Below are 17,532 nucleotides of genomic sequence, written 5' to 3'. Positions count from 1 at the left end.
CACGATATTCATGTACTGTTGAGGTCAATGGGCCCATCTTGCTGTGTACTGATTAAAGTACATATAGTTCTCGACTTATGACCGCAATTGAGCCCAAACCTTCTATTGCTGTTAAGTGAATTTTGCCCCATTTTGTGACCTTTCTTATCACAGTTGTTAGGTGAATCACTGCATTGTTAAGCTAATAACATGGTTGTTAAGTCAATCTTCCTTCCCCATTGACCTTGATTTTTAGAAGGTCGCAAAAGGTAATCACATAAACTTGAGACACTACAACTCTCATAAATATGAGTCAGTTGCCAAGTGTCTGAATTTTGATCAAGGGACCACGGTGATACTCCCAACAGTCGTAAGTGTGAAAAATGGTGATTTTTTCAGTGCTGTTGTAACTTCGCACAGTCACTAAATGAACTGTTGTAAGTCGAAGATACTCTTTCAAACAACTTTTTGGGCGGGAATCTTTTCCAGATCTTTTGGAGCTATTGGGACTAAAGGTCCCATATTTGGGTTTACACTCTTCGGTTCCCAGGAGACAACAGTGAGGTCAGAGGTGGTATTCAGCCGGTTCGGATTGGTTCAGGCGAACCGGTAGCGGAAATCACGGATAGGCCTGCCCACCCGCCCTGGCTCTATGCTGTCCTATTTAGGTACGTTTTTGAGGCCGGGCGTATCTGTGGAAAATGTGCGCGCAAGCAAAGCGCATCCACGAAAGACTGGGCGCATACACTGAGGTGGCACGCCCGCTCACATTTTCGATGCTGGGAGAACCGGTAGGTTCGGTAGGTAGGTAAATTATGTGAATCCCACGTCAGAGTGAGGTGTCATGAAAGAAGTGAGGATGTATCAAAAAGAAAGAAGCACTTCTTTCATTGAATGTTCTAAGTACCATATTTTTCGGAGTATAAGACGCACCTACCTTTTTTGGTGAGGAAAAGAAAAAGAAATCTGCCTTTGCCTCTAAGCAATTTTGCCTCGTTGGAGCAAACAGCAAACAGCCTGCTTTGCTTTCATTTTCGTTTTCAGCATAGCTTGATTAGCACAAGAAAAAAAAAATCTGCTCCAGCAATTTACTTCTTTGCGGCAAGCAGCAGAGCCCTGCGCAAAACAGCTGAGAGCAAATCAGCTGAGAGTCGGGAGGCGGATCCAATCAACTTGTGCTAATTAGGCTGTGCTGAAGCTGAAAGGAGCTGTTTTTTCTTGCTGTTTGCTAGCAAGGAGGTAACTGCTGCGAGGCAGAGGCCAAAGGGTGGGGGCCAGTGGGTGGGTGGGGCTACATTCGGTGTATAAGACGCACCTAAATTTTCACCCACTTTTAGGGGGGGGAAAAGGTGTGTCTTATACTCTGAAAAATACGGTATGTGAAACTACACATATTTCATGAAAACGTTGCCTCAAGACGAATTGTCTCATTGAGGAACATAGGTTGAAACTCCCAGTCAGAATTAAAGTTTCCTTTGGAAGTCCTGGTGATTTTATGGACTTTCCCACATGGTTTTCTTTAGAACAATACTAAACTGGTTGGCCACTGCTTTTTTCTGAATTTTTTTTTAATTGTCTAGTCAAGCCTTGGAAAGTTTCAGTGGTCTCCTATTTCGTCCCAACTGGGTTTGACTCTACAGTAGTGGCCAAAATTGTGGAAACCCTTTTGGGAAAAGTGTATTTTCTAAAACTAGCTAATAACACCACTTTTGTTTTTATGGAGTAGTACCATAAAATTATATATCAATGGAAAGATAATTTAATCAAGAATGTACCGTGTTTCTCTGAAAATAAGACCCTGTCTTTTTTTTTTTTTTTAACCCTGAAATAAGTGCTTGGCCTTATTGCCATGCTCTCAAAAGCTCGATTGGGCTTATTATCAGGGGATGTCTTATTTTGGGGGAAACAGGGTAATGCAATAACTTTTATGAGGGATTTGCTATTAGAATAGCAGTTACAGCATAAAGAAGAAAAGTGAAACACGTAGAAAAAATGAGATATTCAAAAATTATCATCACGTCAGTTAATACCTAGTTGGGTAACATTTAGCATGAATTATGGCCTTACAACGTCTTCCCATGGAGTGAACCAAGTCTTTGAGTTCTGCAGCTGTTATAATGTGAAACCAAGATTGAATGATAGCTTCTATTAACTGGGTTTTATTGCTGGGTCGCTTCTGACTAACAAGTTTCTTTAGTCGGCTCCCTAGATTTTCAACTGGGTTAAGGTCTGCGCTATTCCCAGGCCATTCCAGCAATGGAATATGATTATCTTGAAACTCACAAAAAAAGTGGTGTTATTAGCCATCAAACCTCAAAAATATACTTTTCCCAAAAGGTTTCCACAATTTTGGTCACTACTTTATGTAGGTTTTCGATTCAATTTTTTTGCTTAGAGGCTACGAGCCAGATGGACTCCACTCAAAACTGACCATTTTCAGTTCTAGAGAATACTCATTATGTTCCATCTTTGCTCAACCTAGCAGTCTGCAAACTCTTCACATATCCGGGCAAGGCTGTTTTTTTTTTTTTGCTTTAATTTATATGCCGCCCTTCTCCGGAGACTCAGGGCTGCTTACAATGCGTTAAGCAATAGCCTTCATACTTTTGTATATTTATACAAAGTCAGCTTATTGCCCCCACAATCTGGGTCCTCATTTTTTAAGTTTTTGCACAACTTAAAATATCTTTATACCAACAAGACTTCATTGTGAGCTTTGTATAATTCTAGGCCCTTGGGTGACAAAAAGGGAAATACAGTAGGAGCAACAGAACTAGGTCAAAACTTCCCTTATTGTCATCTGCAACAGCAACGGTAGCCAAGAAAGTTTCATGAAACTGCTGACTGACACGTAACAACTCAGGCAGCAGCATCTGTCTCTGTTGAGAGAGTAACTTGATAACAAAATCTAAAAATATCAGCTGATACAGTTTTCTTAATTATGAAATGACTTCAAAATAAAAAAAACAATCGCTCCGAACGTATTTATTTCGGAACACAATCATCACAGTGTTGTAATGGGATATGAGATATATGTGTCTCTTTAAGTCTGAAAAGCAAGGCTCAGTGGTCACAAATGGCAGGTAGATACAGTTACAGATTAACACAGTTGGAAGGGACCTTGTAGGTCATCTAGACTAATCCCCCACCCGAGCAGACCCTACACGATTTCTGACAGATGGCAGTCCAGTCTCTTCTTGAAAGCTTCCAGTGATGAAGCTCCCACAACTTCTGAAGGCAACTTCTGTTCCCTTGGTTGATTGCTCTCACTGTCAAAAAAAATTCTCCTTATTTTCAGGTTGAATCTCTCCTTGTTCAGTTTCCATCCATTATTCCTTGTCTGGCCTTCAGGTGCCTTGGAAAATAGCTTGACCCCCTCCTCTCTGTGGTAGCCACTCAAATATTGGAAGGATGCTATCATGTCTGGTACCTTCTCTTCTCTTCACTAGACTAGCCATGCCCAGTTCCACGTTGGAGGTAATAGATGGAAGGAATAACGAAAGGAGATGTTTACTTCGGAGTTAACAAAAGAGAAGTGTAGAAATTCTGGATTGTGATCCCTTGGGGGGGGGGCGGGGAAATTAATCTCTCCCTTGCACAGCGACTGGAGGCACTTTTGAAGCGATAAAAGATAAAGGAAACAATTAAAAGGTTGACAATGCTTATTTGTAGATTATATGAGGAGCTGTAGCAATGGAAGTGAGGTTGCGCGAAATACTTTGCAAACCCACTGCTGGTTATTTTGGAGACAAGTGGAAGCAAAGCTAACAGTCGTTTAGGCCAAATATTGTTGTCCCAAATCTCATATAATGACCATCGTGCTGTGAAATATGGGAGTTGTAATCCAGGGCATTCAGAGTACACCAGATAAAGGGAGGCTATCATTTCTCCCCTGATCCTTCTCTTCACTAGACTAGCCATGCCCAGTTCCTGCAGCCATTCTTCATATATTTGAGCGTCCAGTCCCCTAATCATCTTGGTTGCTCTTCTCTGCACTCTTTCTAGAGTCTCAACATCTTTTTTATAGTGTGATGACCAAAACTGGATACAGTATTCTAGGTGTGGTCTTACTAAGGCTTTATGGATTGGTATTAGTACCTCTGTTAATGCAATGTAGGATTGCATTGGCTTTTTTGGCTGCCACAGCACACTGCTAGCTCATATTTAATCGGTTGACCACTAAGACTCCAAGATCTCTTTCACTGCTGTGTGATGGATAGGTGATGGATGGAGGATTAGGATGCCAGCCTCGCCTCTTTTGCATGTACATTGGCATCACACAGACGGGGACAATGGGGTGGATCTTGCATTGTGATGCTCTCTCTTCCTTTTTTACTAACCCCCATGCACCTACTGGGAAATGCTCCTGTAGAGCATATTCCCTTTTCTTAAGTTAAATAGAAAAGACAAAGACAAGACAAAAAAAACCCCCACATCAAACATTGTATAAAAGAAGAAAAAAACAACAACTAAAAATCAAAAGCACATCTATGCATCTAAAGTTGCACAGCAAACGTTTCAAATGAAAAGAAGAATTAAGTGTTTTGGTCCATACCGACTCAACTGTTTAATGCTTTCTTGTAAAATTCTTCCATTACAGAGTGGCTGCTTTTATTTCAATAGTACAACCTTCGACGGACACGTTATTTGGAAGCCTTCCAAGCAAATTTAATTAATTTGATCAGGGAGCAAATTATAGTTTTCTGTTTAAACTACGGGGACGTTTAAGTCACGCCTGAGAAAAATGAGATCATTATTAAAACTGAGTTCACCGTATTTCAATGCGCATATCCTTTAGCTGGACCTTGAAGTTAGAAGTGCAATGAAACAGGAACTCCACCCCAGTTGTATGAATTGCAGAGTTGAGTTGCTAGCTCCTGAACATCTGCCCATTCTTCCTGTTATGATAGCACTCATGAATTTCAGTCTGATGTTTCATGCTTCACAATTTAACTCTTTCAATGGACAAATCGCCATTTTCCCTTGGATGCTATTGTTTAGCATCCTCCTAAATTTATTTGCCGACTTAAATTAGACAGCAGGTTAGGTAGACAAATTAGTCTATTAAGTCTAATCCACAACAGCTTCCCATGCCTTCAGATACAATTTGGTCATAATCCATTGCTGCAGTAAAAAAAGCAAGATTTCTTTTTCTAGCTTTGTAGAAAACTTATGCATTTTTGAATGCAGTTTTGTAATTCTGAAAGACAGCCTTCATTAAAAGCATGTAGTCCAAGAGATATAAGTTTGGGAGGGTGTGTATGTTATTTATGTATGTGCCTGTCTGTCTCTCCCTGTGTGTATGTGTGTACATATATAATGTGTGTCAGTGGTGGGTTTCAACATTTTTTACTACTGGTTCTGTGGGTGTGGCTTGGTGGGCGTGGCATGGCTTGGTGGATGTGGCATGGCATGGCTTGGTGGGCATGGCAGGGGAAGGATACTGTAAAATCTCCATTCCACCCCACTCCAGGGGAAGGCTACTGCAAAATCCCCATTTCCTCCCGATCATCTTGGATTCGGGAAGCAGAGAATAGATGGGGCGGGGCCAGTCAGAATGTTTACTACCATTTTTTTAAAAATTTGATTTATATGCCGCCCTTCCCCGGAGACTCAGGGTGACTTACAGTGCGTTAAGCAATAGCCTTCATACTTTTGTATATTGTATACAAAATCAGTTTATTGCCCCCATAATCTGGGTCCTCATTTAACCTACCTTAGAAAGGATGGAAGGCTGAGTCAACCTTGAGCCTGGTGAGATTTGAACTTGCAGTAATTGCAGGCAGCAGATGTAAGTGGATGTTAATAACAGTGCTTTAGTCTGCTGAGCCACCAGAGCTCCGAACTACTCAAAATTTCCGCTACCGGTTCTCCAGAACTGGTCAGAACCTGCTGAAACCCACCTCTGATGTTTTGCATATAAATAATTTTTAAATACATTAAATGTAACAAAATAAAGAGAAAAAGAGAGAGAAAAGAAAAAGAGAAAAATGAAATGTAGAAATGAAGGATAAAAAAAAGAAACAAAAAAGGAGTTTCTAATTTCCTTTGCAAAGTTATCTCTTACTTTATGATTATAAAAATGCTTCCTTTTTTCTATCATCCTTTCCTCTTTTTTTTGAATCATGGGAATCACAAATCATAAGAGCATTGTTTTCTGTTTCATGCAAAAGTTTCTAAGAGATTTCTAATCAGCCGTACCTGTACATATAGGTCTTTTCTCTAAGCAAAGAAGTTAATTTAGCCATCCCTTCAAGTTCCATCATCTTCATTTGCCGTTTTCCCTATGGTGGGTTGTATTAAATCTTTCCACTTTTGAGCATATAATAATCTCATTGCTGTTTTCTAAAACAAAATCCCATGACTTTTTCTAGATGCCTCTCAATTAATCCTGAGGGAAAAAAGGCTCTGGTTTCAATTGTGCTTTAGTTTATAAACTAGGAATTGCTATATTTTAATCCATACCTTAGTTGAGGGCATGTTTGTTAAGTTTAAGATGCACAGCCTTAAACTCCCAGAATTACTGAGCCTGCATGACTGGCTAGGGAATTCTGGGAGTTGAAGCCCATGCATTTTAAACTTGCCAAGGTTGAAAAACACTGGTCTAAATTGCCGGTTAAAACACTAAAAGTACAACTCAAAATAAATTATATCCTACTATTATGTATTTTTCCATTGTTTGAGTCCATGGAATTTTGTGTATTATATATATATTTGTATTTTACAGGTTCATTTAGTTCTTCGGATCCACCGTCTCTTAGCATCCAAAAACATATGATTACGATCGCTGCAAATGATACGTTACAGATTACTTGCAGGTAAGGAAAGAGGGTGATTATTCTTGTTATTTAGAATAGAATAGAATAGAATAGAATAGAATAGAATAGAATAGAATAGAACAGAACAGAACAGAACAGAACAGAACAGAACAGAACAGAATAGAATAGAATAGAATAGAATAGAATATAGAATTTTTTATTGGCCAAGTGTGATTGGATACACAGGAATTTGTCTTGGTGCATACACTCTCAGTGTACATAAAAGAAAAGATAAGTTCATCAAGAATCATAAGGTACAACACTTAATGATAGCCATAGGGTACAAATAAGCAATCAAATCATACTAGGGAACAATATCAATATAAATTGTAAGGATACAAGCAACCAAGTTACAGTCATGCAATCATAAGTGGGAGGAGATGGGTGGTGGGAACGATGAGAAGATTAATAGTAGTGCAGACTTAGTGAATAGTTTGACAGTGTTGAGGGAATTATTTGTTTAGCAGAGTGATGGCGTTCGGAAAAAAAACTGTTATTGTGTCTAGTTGTTCTGGTGTGCAGTGCTCTATAGTGTCGTTTTGAGGGTAGGAGTTGAAACAATTTATGTCCAGAATGTGAGGGATCTGTAAATATTTTCACAGCCCTCTTTTTGACTCGTGCAATATACAGGTCTTCAATTTAATGTATTGTCTTAATTTCTTCCCAAGATGCATGTCTATCTTGAGGATATGAACCCCCCAACACAAAACAGTTACATAACATAGAGAATACAAATAAAGAATTTTATTGTGCCCCAAACATTTTTTTCTGTAGAAAATTACAATTCGGATAAAGAAATTAGGCTAAGGTTTTGGTCACTGTTATTTGCTCGGGTTCTGGACGGTTCATCCAATTCTCCCTCTCTCTGGCATCCGATGGTTATGGCGTGATCAGAGTGACAACTTGTTGCCAATTTAGAAAATATGGTCCAGTGGTGAAATCCAAATTATTTTACTACCGGTTCTGTGGGCATGGCTTGGTGGGCGTGGTGTGGCTTGGTGGGCATGGCAGAGGAAGGATATTGCAAAATCTCCATTCCCACTCCACTCCAGGGAAAGGATACTGCAAAATCTCCATTCCCACCTCACTCCAGGGGAAGGATACTGCAAAATCCCCATTCCCTCCCCACTCTGGGGCCAGCCAGAGGTGGTATTTGCCGGTTCTCCGAACCACTCAAAATTTCCACTACCAGTTCTCCAGAACCTGTCAAAACTTGCTGGATTTCACCCCTGATATGGTCCCTTATTTGCCAACCTCATCTCTAACTGGTAACAATTTGCTATCCAATTAGGGACTGATCAATAGCTTGTGTTTAACCTAAGTGCTGCTAGATATCTCTGTTTACCATCTCTCGTTCGAGGGCTAGCCTTCTTCCTGCTGTGTATATAAAGGGAGGAGTCATACTTTTTTATTTTTGGGATATTGTTTAGCACATCCTTTTTTATGCGGGCTTCCTGTGTAAATAGTGCAAACATCGGCAGCAGCATCCAAGGATAGTAATGGTGCCTTCTACTTTTTCATTAAAAAAACAACAATGAGCTCATGTGTGTGGAAGTCTGAAGAACCTCATTGGTAGACCTCCCTCCCTTACTGAAGAAAATCATCAACTGGCAGATGATCTGAATGTGTCCTACTGTAGGTTTGAGAGAAGCAGAGGAGCATCTGTCGCTACCTTCCCTATCTTAGGTACACCAACAGTAGTGGGAGGGAGCTGTGGGGAGACTAGGGGGAACCCAAAAGTGATCTTCATGCCATCCTAAGACATCCCAAGCCCAAGGACCTGGGAATTTATCCATCTATCCAACTGTTCCAGGGACAGTTAACAAAACATCTTCAAATATGACTGGACAATGGAGCAAACAACAGAACAGTGGGATGGAAAAGGGAAAGTTAAGTAGGGAATCTTCCCATGCAAACTTTTAGATTTGGCTTTGCTCCTGTAACCGCTATCAATTTGCAAAGCATCCCTGGCCTGCTCTCGAGTTGCCATAGGCCAGGGGGGGATGGGAAACCAGCGAAATGGCACAGCAGCCAAAGACAGATGCCCACTCCATGCTTATCTCCCTCAAGGCTGTATCCCAGGGATACCTACAGCCGCCGAAGGGGAGTGACCTTTACAACCTGCGAAATTGAGCCGTTGGCGAATGTGATTGATGACACATCCTGGGCAGGGGGGGGGGGAACAGGGTCATAATTGGAGTGTAAATTATGTAGGGTCAGAGCTGGCTTCATTTGGGAACGTGCCGACATGAAGCTCCTAATAAATATCTGGGTTCATGATTTAATTAGGGCGTCTGTTGGAACCCTGAAAACCGCTTGACTTTTAGTAAAAGTAACCTTTTTGCTATGGAACAGAGTTGAGAGTGTTTCTTTCCTAAGATACCAACCTTGACCAGGTTTGACAATACCTGTATTTGACAATATAGATAAAAAAATGTCCCAAAGGTGCTTTTCCAGGAGGCAACTGAATTTTCATGTTTTTCTTTGAAGACGTTTCGTTTCTTATCCAAGAAGCTTCTTCAAGCTCTGGTTGAATGGAGGGGGAATGGAAGGATTTATATTCCTTGCAGACAGCTGGTCATTTGCATCCTTTTGGAGAGTTGTTGAGACCACTTGGAGGTTTATCTGTGTCCTCAGGAGTCACCTGAGTAGTGCAAATGGATGTGGACACAGATAAACTTCCAACTGGCCTCAACTGACTCTCTAAAAAGGATGCAAATGACCAGCTGTCTGAAAGGAGTATAAATCCTTGCATTCCCCACCATCCAGTCAGGGATGAAGAAGCTTCTTGGATGAGAAGCGAAAAGTCTTCAAAGGAGAACAAGAAAGTCCAGTTGCCTCCTGAAAAATCACCTTTGGGACAACCATGACCTGGATGACTGAGAATCTCCATAGGTAAATCTAGAGAAAATTACAACTAGTACCTGGACAATTAACACAGGCACCCCCTTGGGATGAGTGTTCTCTCCATTGCTCTTGACATGAATGAAACACCACTGTATTTAAAGCAACTGCCTTCTGATGGCTTTAACAGTGTTGATGCAGATTATTAATGCAACCAAACAAGACAGACACAGACTTCAGGGGATAATTAGAACTGCAGAAAAAACAATGGCTACCAACCTGCCTTCCATTGAGGACCTGTATACTGCATGAGTCAAAAAGAGGGCTGTGAAAATATCTACAGACCCCTCACATCCTGGACATAAACTGTTTCAACTCCTACCCTCAAAACGATGCTATGGAGCACTGCACACCAGAACAACTAGACACAAGGACAGTTTTTTCCCGAATGCCATCACTCTGCTAAACAAATACACTCAACACTGTCAAACTATTCACTAAGTCTGCACTACTATTAATCTTCTCATCTTCTCATCGTTCCCATCACCCATCTCCTCCCACTTATGACTGTATGACTGTGACCTTGTTGCTGGTATCCTTACGATTTATATTGATATTGTTTCCTGATTGCTTATTTGTACCCTATGGCTATCACTAAGTGGTGTACCTTATGATTCTTGACGAACGTATTTTTTCTTTTATGTACACTGAGAGCATATGCACTCAGAAAAATTCCTTGTGTGTCCAATCACACTTGGCCAATAAAAAATCCATTCCATTCCATTCTATTCTATGACTATCATTAAGTGTTGTACCTTATGATTCTTGATGAACGTATCTTTTATTTTATGTACCCTGAGAGCATATGCACCCAGACAAATTCCTTGTGTGTCCAATCATACTTGGCCAATAAAAAATCCATTCCATTCCATTCTATTCTATGACTATCATTAAGTGTTGTACCTTATGATTCTTGATGAACGTATCTTTTCTTTTATGTACACTGAGAGCATATGCACCCAGACAAATTCCTTGTGTGTCCAATCACACTTGGCCAATAAAGAATTCTATTCTATTCTATTCTATTCTATTCTATTCTATTCTATTCTATTCTATTCTATTCTAATCTATTCTATTCTATTCTATTCTATTCTATTTTATTCTATTCTATTCTATTCTATTCTATTCTATTCTATTCTATTCTATTCTATTAATGGAGGATTCCGTAGGACTCAAATATTCTTAAGTAGCTTATGGATTTCACCTTTTGCTCCCCAGTGGTGAGAGGGCTTTGGATTGGCTTTTGCCTAACAACCAAACCAGCATCGAAAACCGAATCGTGCTGACTGAGTGTGCCAGCGACACCTATTGTAAGATGCTCACCCTGACGGAAGCAATAGGCAATGACACAGGGTCCTACAAGTGTTTTTACCAAGACAACCTCGCCTCATCAAGCATTTATGTTTATGTACAAGGTAGGTGCATATTGGGAGAGTGCCATTTTTTCTGTTTAATGGGAAAAGGGCTTACTGTTGTACAATGTGAAGCACATTGGATTAGAACGAAAAATTCCCCTGATCCATTCTCTTGATGCCACCATGCCAGCTAACTCGTAATCAATTTTGAACCTTTATTGTCAATGCACAACATGTGTACAATGAGATTGTCTGAGCCTCCCTTATGTTGTGACCCAGGCCCAAGTAGGTATTATCAAACGCAATCAGTTCGAAAACAGACTTTATTAGAACAGCTGAGAATTAACTCATTCTCAGCGTAGTCCAAACTAAATCAAAACAAATTCTTCATAACACAATTCTTCAGCCTTATCACCAACCTTGGTCTAATTAGGCAACCTGCCAAAGGCTTCTCTTGGCAAAAGTTCAGAAGCAGAAGACGCCGACAAGAAATAAATGTAGCAAGACAAGAAGCAAATCTATCAACGTTGTTTTCTGACAAAGAGCTCAAGTCTTTTAAGTCTTATGGAAGCTGCCAATCATCTCTTTGCCCTACTCCTTTTAGCTTTAGCTGCTCTTCCTTTTAGCTTTAGCTGCTCCTGCGTTCTGGCAGCTCTTCTCATACGTGCACTAGGAACAGGCTCCTCCTGTTCCTCTGCCTCTCTGCTGTCAGCCTCTGGAGACTCTGGAGTCCGCACATCACTCCCCGATGGCCCTGGCCCCATCTCTGCCTCAAATGCAGAGCCCTCATCCGGGCCTTCCCCAGCCTCCAGGACTGGCCCCTGTTCTTCCTCAGCCTCCTCACTGTCCGACTCCGCTGCCAGCTCTGCAGGCTGCTGGAGGAAAACACTAAGGTGCACCCCCCCACACACACAATACATCACAATAACAGTGAAAGGAAGAAAATCCCTAACCCAGTAAACTCATACTAACATACACACAAACCTCTATGCATATATGTGCATAACATTACATTACAATATATTGCACCAATATGAGCATGTTGTATGTTGTGTCAGCCCTGCAAGTCTATCATACTACATACTTATGATGTTATGTAGCATTCAGGAGTCTGACAGCCCACAGATAACATTCTTCATCCTGTTCGTACGACTGGCTATGTTTTTACTAACAATTCTGTGGGCGTGGCTTGGTGGGCGTGGCAGGGGAAGGATACTGTAAAATCTCCATTCCCACCCCACTCCAGGGGAAGGATACTGCAAAATCCCCATTTCCTCCCGATCAGCTGGGATTCGGGAGGCAGAGAAGAGATGGGGGCGGGGCCAGTCAGAATTTTTACTACCGGTTCTCTGAACTACTCAAAATTTCCGCTACCGGTTCTCCAGAACTGGTCAGAACCTGCTGAAACCCACCTCTGGAATCGTCCCTGAGGATTTTCCTCACTCTTCTAAGGCAGCGAGTCCTAGCAATTTCATCTAGTGATAACAGGGAACAGCCCATGATACTTTGTGCCATGCTCATCACCCTCTGCAGTGTCTTTCTATCTGCGGTTGTCAAGCCAGCATACCATACCGTAATGCAATAAGTGAGGAGGCTTTCTATTGTGGACCGGTAAAAGGTCAGGTTGGCCAAAACTGGATGCAGTATTCCAAATGTGGCTTTACCAAGGCCTTATAAAGCATTACTAATACCGTGTGTGATGTTGATTCTATCCCTCTTATTAATGCAGTCTAGGATTGCATTGACTTTTTGGTGCTGCTGCCACACACTTCTGGCTCATATTTAAGTTCTTAGTTTCAGCAATCCACAAATTGGCGTGAGCACAACAGTGCCTTCTCGCGTGTGTTCTCCAGCAACCCGTACCAAGAGGCAAAGTATTCTTCAAGTTCTGAAAATACCTAACTTTTCTAACAAAATTCCACTGATGGGTTCTCAATTGATCCAATTGGCTTTAGGAACGACACAAATTGGTGGGTATCACAACCACATTTACTTCTTTGGCATTGCGCACATTTACTTCTGGATATCATGAAGGAGTCAGTTCTTTTATTTCTGTTGTGGCTCCGTTACCGGAGTCTGTGTCATCGTCAGGAGAGGACTCCAAGTGTGAAGAGGAGGAGTTGGCAAGGCCTCCCTCTCCAAGACCCTCCTCTCTGGCAATGCCTTCGGTGTCCGCCGAAGGGCAAGAGATAGGGCCAGGGCCAAGCACGTCCACGCAGCCACAGATGAGGGTAATGAGTCTTGGCTGGACCCACGCCAGCGTCGCAGAGATAAGCGCGCGCAACAGAAGAAAGGGTGTGCCCGAGATTAGGCTGAGTCACTGGACCACACCCCACAGGATATAAAAGGGAGCGTGGTGGCCAGTCAAACCTTGTGACGAACAAAGCTGAAAGCTTCCATGCCATTCTGCATTGCCGGACTTTTGCTTTAAGACTTTGCTGGAGTATTCCGTAATTATTGAGCTGCTTTCCTTTGATGTATCAGAAGTGGGGAGAAGTTATCTCTCCTCTTTGTAAATAATAAACTCTTGGCAGGCAGCTACTTGGTTGTTGCCAAGTTCCGTTATCATAAGGAAAAGGATTTTGTTGGCTGGTTTGGTCTTTAACTCCTGAACGTCTGTTGGTGTGTGTGCGTGTGGTTGGGGACAGAACAATTTCCTTATTTGTTTTATAACAAGCTGGCAGGAATAGCCAACACCCCAGTAGATAGGCTCAAAATCCAGATGGATCTCGGCAGACTTGAACACTGGGCCCTATCTAACAAAATGAAATTCAATGGTGAGAAAAGTAAAGTCTTAACACTTAGGCAAGAAAAGACAAATGTACAGGTACAGATTAGGTGAAACTTGGCTCAATAGCAGTTACTGTGAAAAGGATCTTGGAGTCCTAGTGGACAATCACTTAAATATGAGCCAGAAGTGTGTGGCAGCAGCTAAAAAAGTCAATGCAATCCTGTTAATAGAGGGATAGAATCAACATCACACACACTATTAGTACCGCTTTATAAGGCCTTGGTAAGACCACACTTGGAATACTGCATCCAGAATTGGTCAACATGATATAAAAAAATATGTTGAGACTCTGGAAAGAGTGCAGAGAAGAGCAATAAAGATGATCAGGGGACTAGAGGCTCAAACATATGAAGAACGATTGCAGGAATTGAGTATGTCCAGTTGTCAGCACTTCAAGCTGCATTTACTCTAGTGCTGACATAAGAAGGAGAAGCGGAGGCGTCTGGAAAGGGACGTTTGACTTTTCACCTACTTATTTTCCCTGGAGATAATATCCCCTAGGAGATGGGATGGGAGGGGGGAAATTCCTTTGAGCTGGAGCAGTAGATTAGGGGTAGAGTGACTTGGAAGATGGCCAATGAGTGCAGGGAAGTGGGGAACAGAAAGGGAGGGTTTTGGGTCTGGAAGTCAGTGTTGGCTGCGATGGAATCGGAGTTAGAATGTCGTGCTTAATAAATGGGAGTTTTTTCTTCAAAGACTTTGTTTGAAATGCAATTTATTTGAGACGACCTCGAAACCTGACACCAGTCTAATGAAAAGAAGGATCAAAGGTGACATGAAAGGAGTGTTCCAATATTGGAAAGGCTACCACAGAGGCGGGAGGGTTCAATCTATTTTTCAAAGCACCAGAAGGCAAGACAAGAAACAATGGATGGAAACTAACCAAGGGGAGAAGCAACCTAGAACTAAGGAGATATTTTCAATAGTGAGAACAATTAACCAGTGGAATGTTTTGTCTTCAGAAGTTGTGAGTGTCCATCACTGGAGGCTTTTAAGGACAGCCATTTGTCTGGAATGGTATAGATTAGAATCTCTTGCTTGAGCAGAGGGTTGGACTAGAAGACCTCTGAAGTCCCTTCCAACTTTGATGATGTTCTATGTTCTATTTGTCTTGAGTCTTCATCCAGATTGATTGGATTCCACTAATATGAGAGAAAGCAAAAATAATCCGATGCATTTTTTTTAGTGTTTTTCTTTATCCTTTTCCAAATTTAAAAAGGCCCAAATGTTGCAATTATTCCCAAACAGGAATTTTGACAGCTTTTTTTTTTCCTGCACATTCTTCTGCTTTGGAATATATCTTTTTGGGAAATGAAACAATCAGCATGCACATTGTGTTCCAAATGAAGTGGAATCATGGATTATTCCTGGCAGCTCTACTTTCAGTTTTTCTTTCCTAATTATTATGAAGATAATCGGGCTGTAAGAAAATGAATTAAAGGCCCATGGATTTTTTTTATACATCTGTTACCTTTTAAGAAAAAAGAAACTTGGCTCCAGTTGCTTTTATTTTTTGCAATACTCAGGACCAGCAGGAATGCAGAATAATCATAGTTCTGCAGAATATAATGGTGCAAAAACGTGGCATGGCATTAGATCTGTAGTCAATGACCAGGCCATTTGGAATTCTTGCTGGTTTGGTGTTATATTGCTAAAACGGGTGCTGAATGCTTCAACCTGCTGTTGGACTAGAGAAGTTCTGGGTAGTATAATAGAAATAGCAACAGCATTTTGTCAGTGTAGATATATTCATGAACTGGAATAGGCATAACAACAGGTCAGCCAATGAGGGCTGTTTGGTGACTGAAACAGTTTGGAGCCTGGGCGTAGCTTAGCTCAACTGTTCTGTATATAGGGGAAGTCTTCTCTCTGCTGTCCCTGGCCTGTGTTTGTACCTACTTACAATCCCTTCCCTCTGCCACGTTGGAAAAACCAGCATGGGTATTGTATATTTGCCTTATGTGTTATTATATATATAAAGAAGTTTTGAATCCTGCTGAATTGTCTGATTGTGTGTGCTGCAACAAACTCTTGACACATTTAGTCTTTTGTACCGCACCTCAGTGCTTCACAGTACTCTCTGAGTGGTTGTAAACATCAGCATATTGCCCTCAACAATCTGGGTCCTCCTTTTACCGACCTTGGAAAGATGGAAGGCTGAGCCACCTTTGAGCCCCATCAGGATCAAACTCCAGGCTGTGGGCAGAGTCAGCTGCGATATTTCATTCTAACCACTGCGCCACCAGGGCTACAAAACAGGGCTACAAAACAGGGCTACAAAACACTAAAACTACAGCCAGCGTTCTTCTGAAGCCCTTTCTTTCTTCTTTTGGGTGATCTATGGATTTTGGGGAGCTGCCCCAATTCACAGTCCGCCCTTGGTGACATCGCTATAAATTCAGTTGGATGGACTCCAACTCCTAGGATAAACTGCTGTGAATGAGTTGCTTTACTTTTACTTTACTTTACTTTTATTATATTTATATACCGCCCTTCTCCCAAAGGACTCAGGGCGGTGAACAGCCATGGTAAAAACAGTATACAAGACAAAAAATTTAAAAACTTATTAAAATAATTCAATCACTGGCCAAATTTAAAACACCCAGCTAAAATCGTTATTTAAAACCCCTATCAAAACCCAATTAAAATCCTTTATCCCGTCAGACTGGCTTGCTGGAATAATAGCGTCTTCAGAGTACGACGGAAGGCGCGGAGGTCGGGGATCCTTCGTATGTCCGGGGGCAATTCATTCCATAGGGCCGGGGCCCCCACAGAGAAGGCTCTCCCCCTGGGGGTCGCCAGCCTACATAGTTTGGCTGACGGCACCCTGAGGAGGCCCTCTCTGTGGGAGCATACTGGTCGGTGGGAGGCAATCGGTGGCAGAAGGCGGTCCTGTAGATAACCAGGTCCTAAGCCATGGAGCGCTTTAAAGGTGGTAACCAACACCTTGAAATGCACCCGGAAGATCACTGGGAGCCCAAGAGGGGTGTTACATGGGAACGACGAGTCGCCCCCCATTATTACTCACGCGGCTGCATTCTGGACCAGTTGGAGCTTTAAATAAGAGATCGTTGAAGTTCAATGATATTTAGCATTTTCTATATTCTTCAGATTACAGATCTCCATTTGTGATGTCAGCCAGCGAGCCAGGAGCTGTGTATATAACCGGAAACAAAACTGTAGTGATTCCATGTCTCGGATCCTCATCGAACCTGAACATATCACTCCATTCAGTAAGGCAAACGATCACAATTCATTTTGCCAGTGATTCGGGCTCTTTTTTTATTTTCATGTTTCATATTTTACATTTGAGAGGCAGATGTCTTGATAAAGGCACTGTGTTTAAAAAAAAAATGTAAATAGACAGAGGTTGTGAAAGATACTTCCATAATTTATTAGATTCGATGTGCATAACCTGCAGCCCAGTATTAGATCTCCGTACCCCAAAATCTTGATGTGACTTCCAAAACCCTTCCCCCCAAAAACGATGAAGCATTTGCAAATTTAAATTTGGCGGAATGGAAATGTGATTAAATGTAGGGGGAATAAATCATTGCACTGCATTTGCATTTAATTATTTTTCATTTTTACTACATTTCGGTTGAAATTCAGTTTAGGCTTTACTGAAGTCTTATTCCCTTACATCAGGGGTGGGTTCCACTTACCTTTACTAGCGTTTCGCAGT

General features: G+C 41.5%; 1 protein-coding gene across 1 annotated transcript in view; it reads left to right on the top strand.

Moving 5' to 3' along the window:
* KDR (kinase insert domain receptor) overlaps positions 1-17,532 on the top strand; it is a 77,166-nt gene that overhangs the window by 11,719 nt on the left and 47,915 nt on the right. Inside the window, exons 2-4 of the mRNA XM_034411313.3 lie at positions 6,707-6,797; positions 10,920-11,116; positions 16,959-17,080. Of these exons, the coding sequence (XP_034267204.2) occupies positions 6,707-6,797; positions 10,920-11,116; positions 16,959-17,080 (410 nt within the window). The remainder of the gene's footprint in view (positions 1-6,706; positions 6,798-10,919; positions 11,117-16,958; positions 17,081-17,532) is intronic.

The sequence above is a fragment of the Pantherophis guttatus genome, chromosome 8 (genome assembly GCF_059756535.1).
Source record: "Pantherophis guttatus breed Tessera chromosome 8, ASM5975653v1, whole genome shotgun sequence".
NCBI lineage: Eukaryota > Metazoa > Chordata > Lepidosauria > Squamata > Colubridae > Pantherophis > Pantherophis guttatus.
The sequence above is the reverse complement of the archived record's forward strand: the minus strand, read 5'-3'. Positions and strand labels throughout refer to the sequence as shown.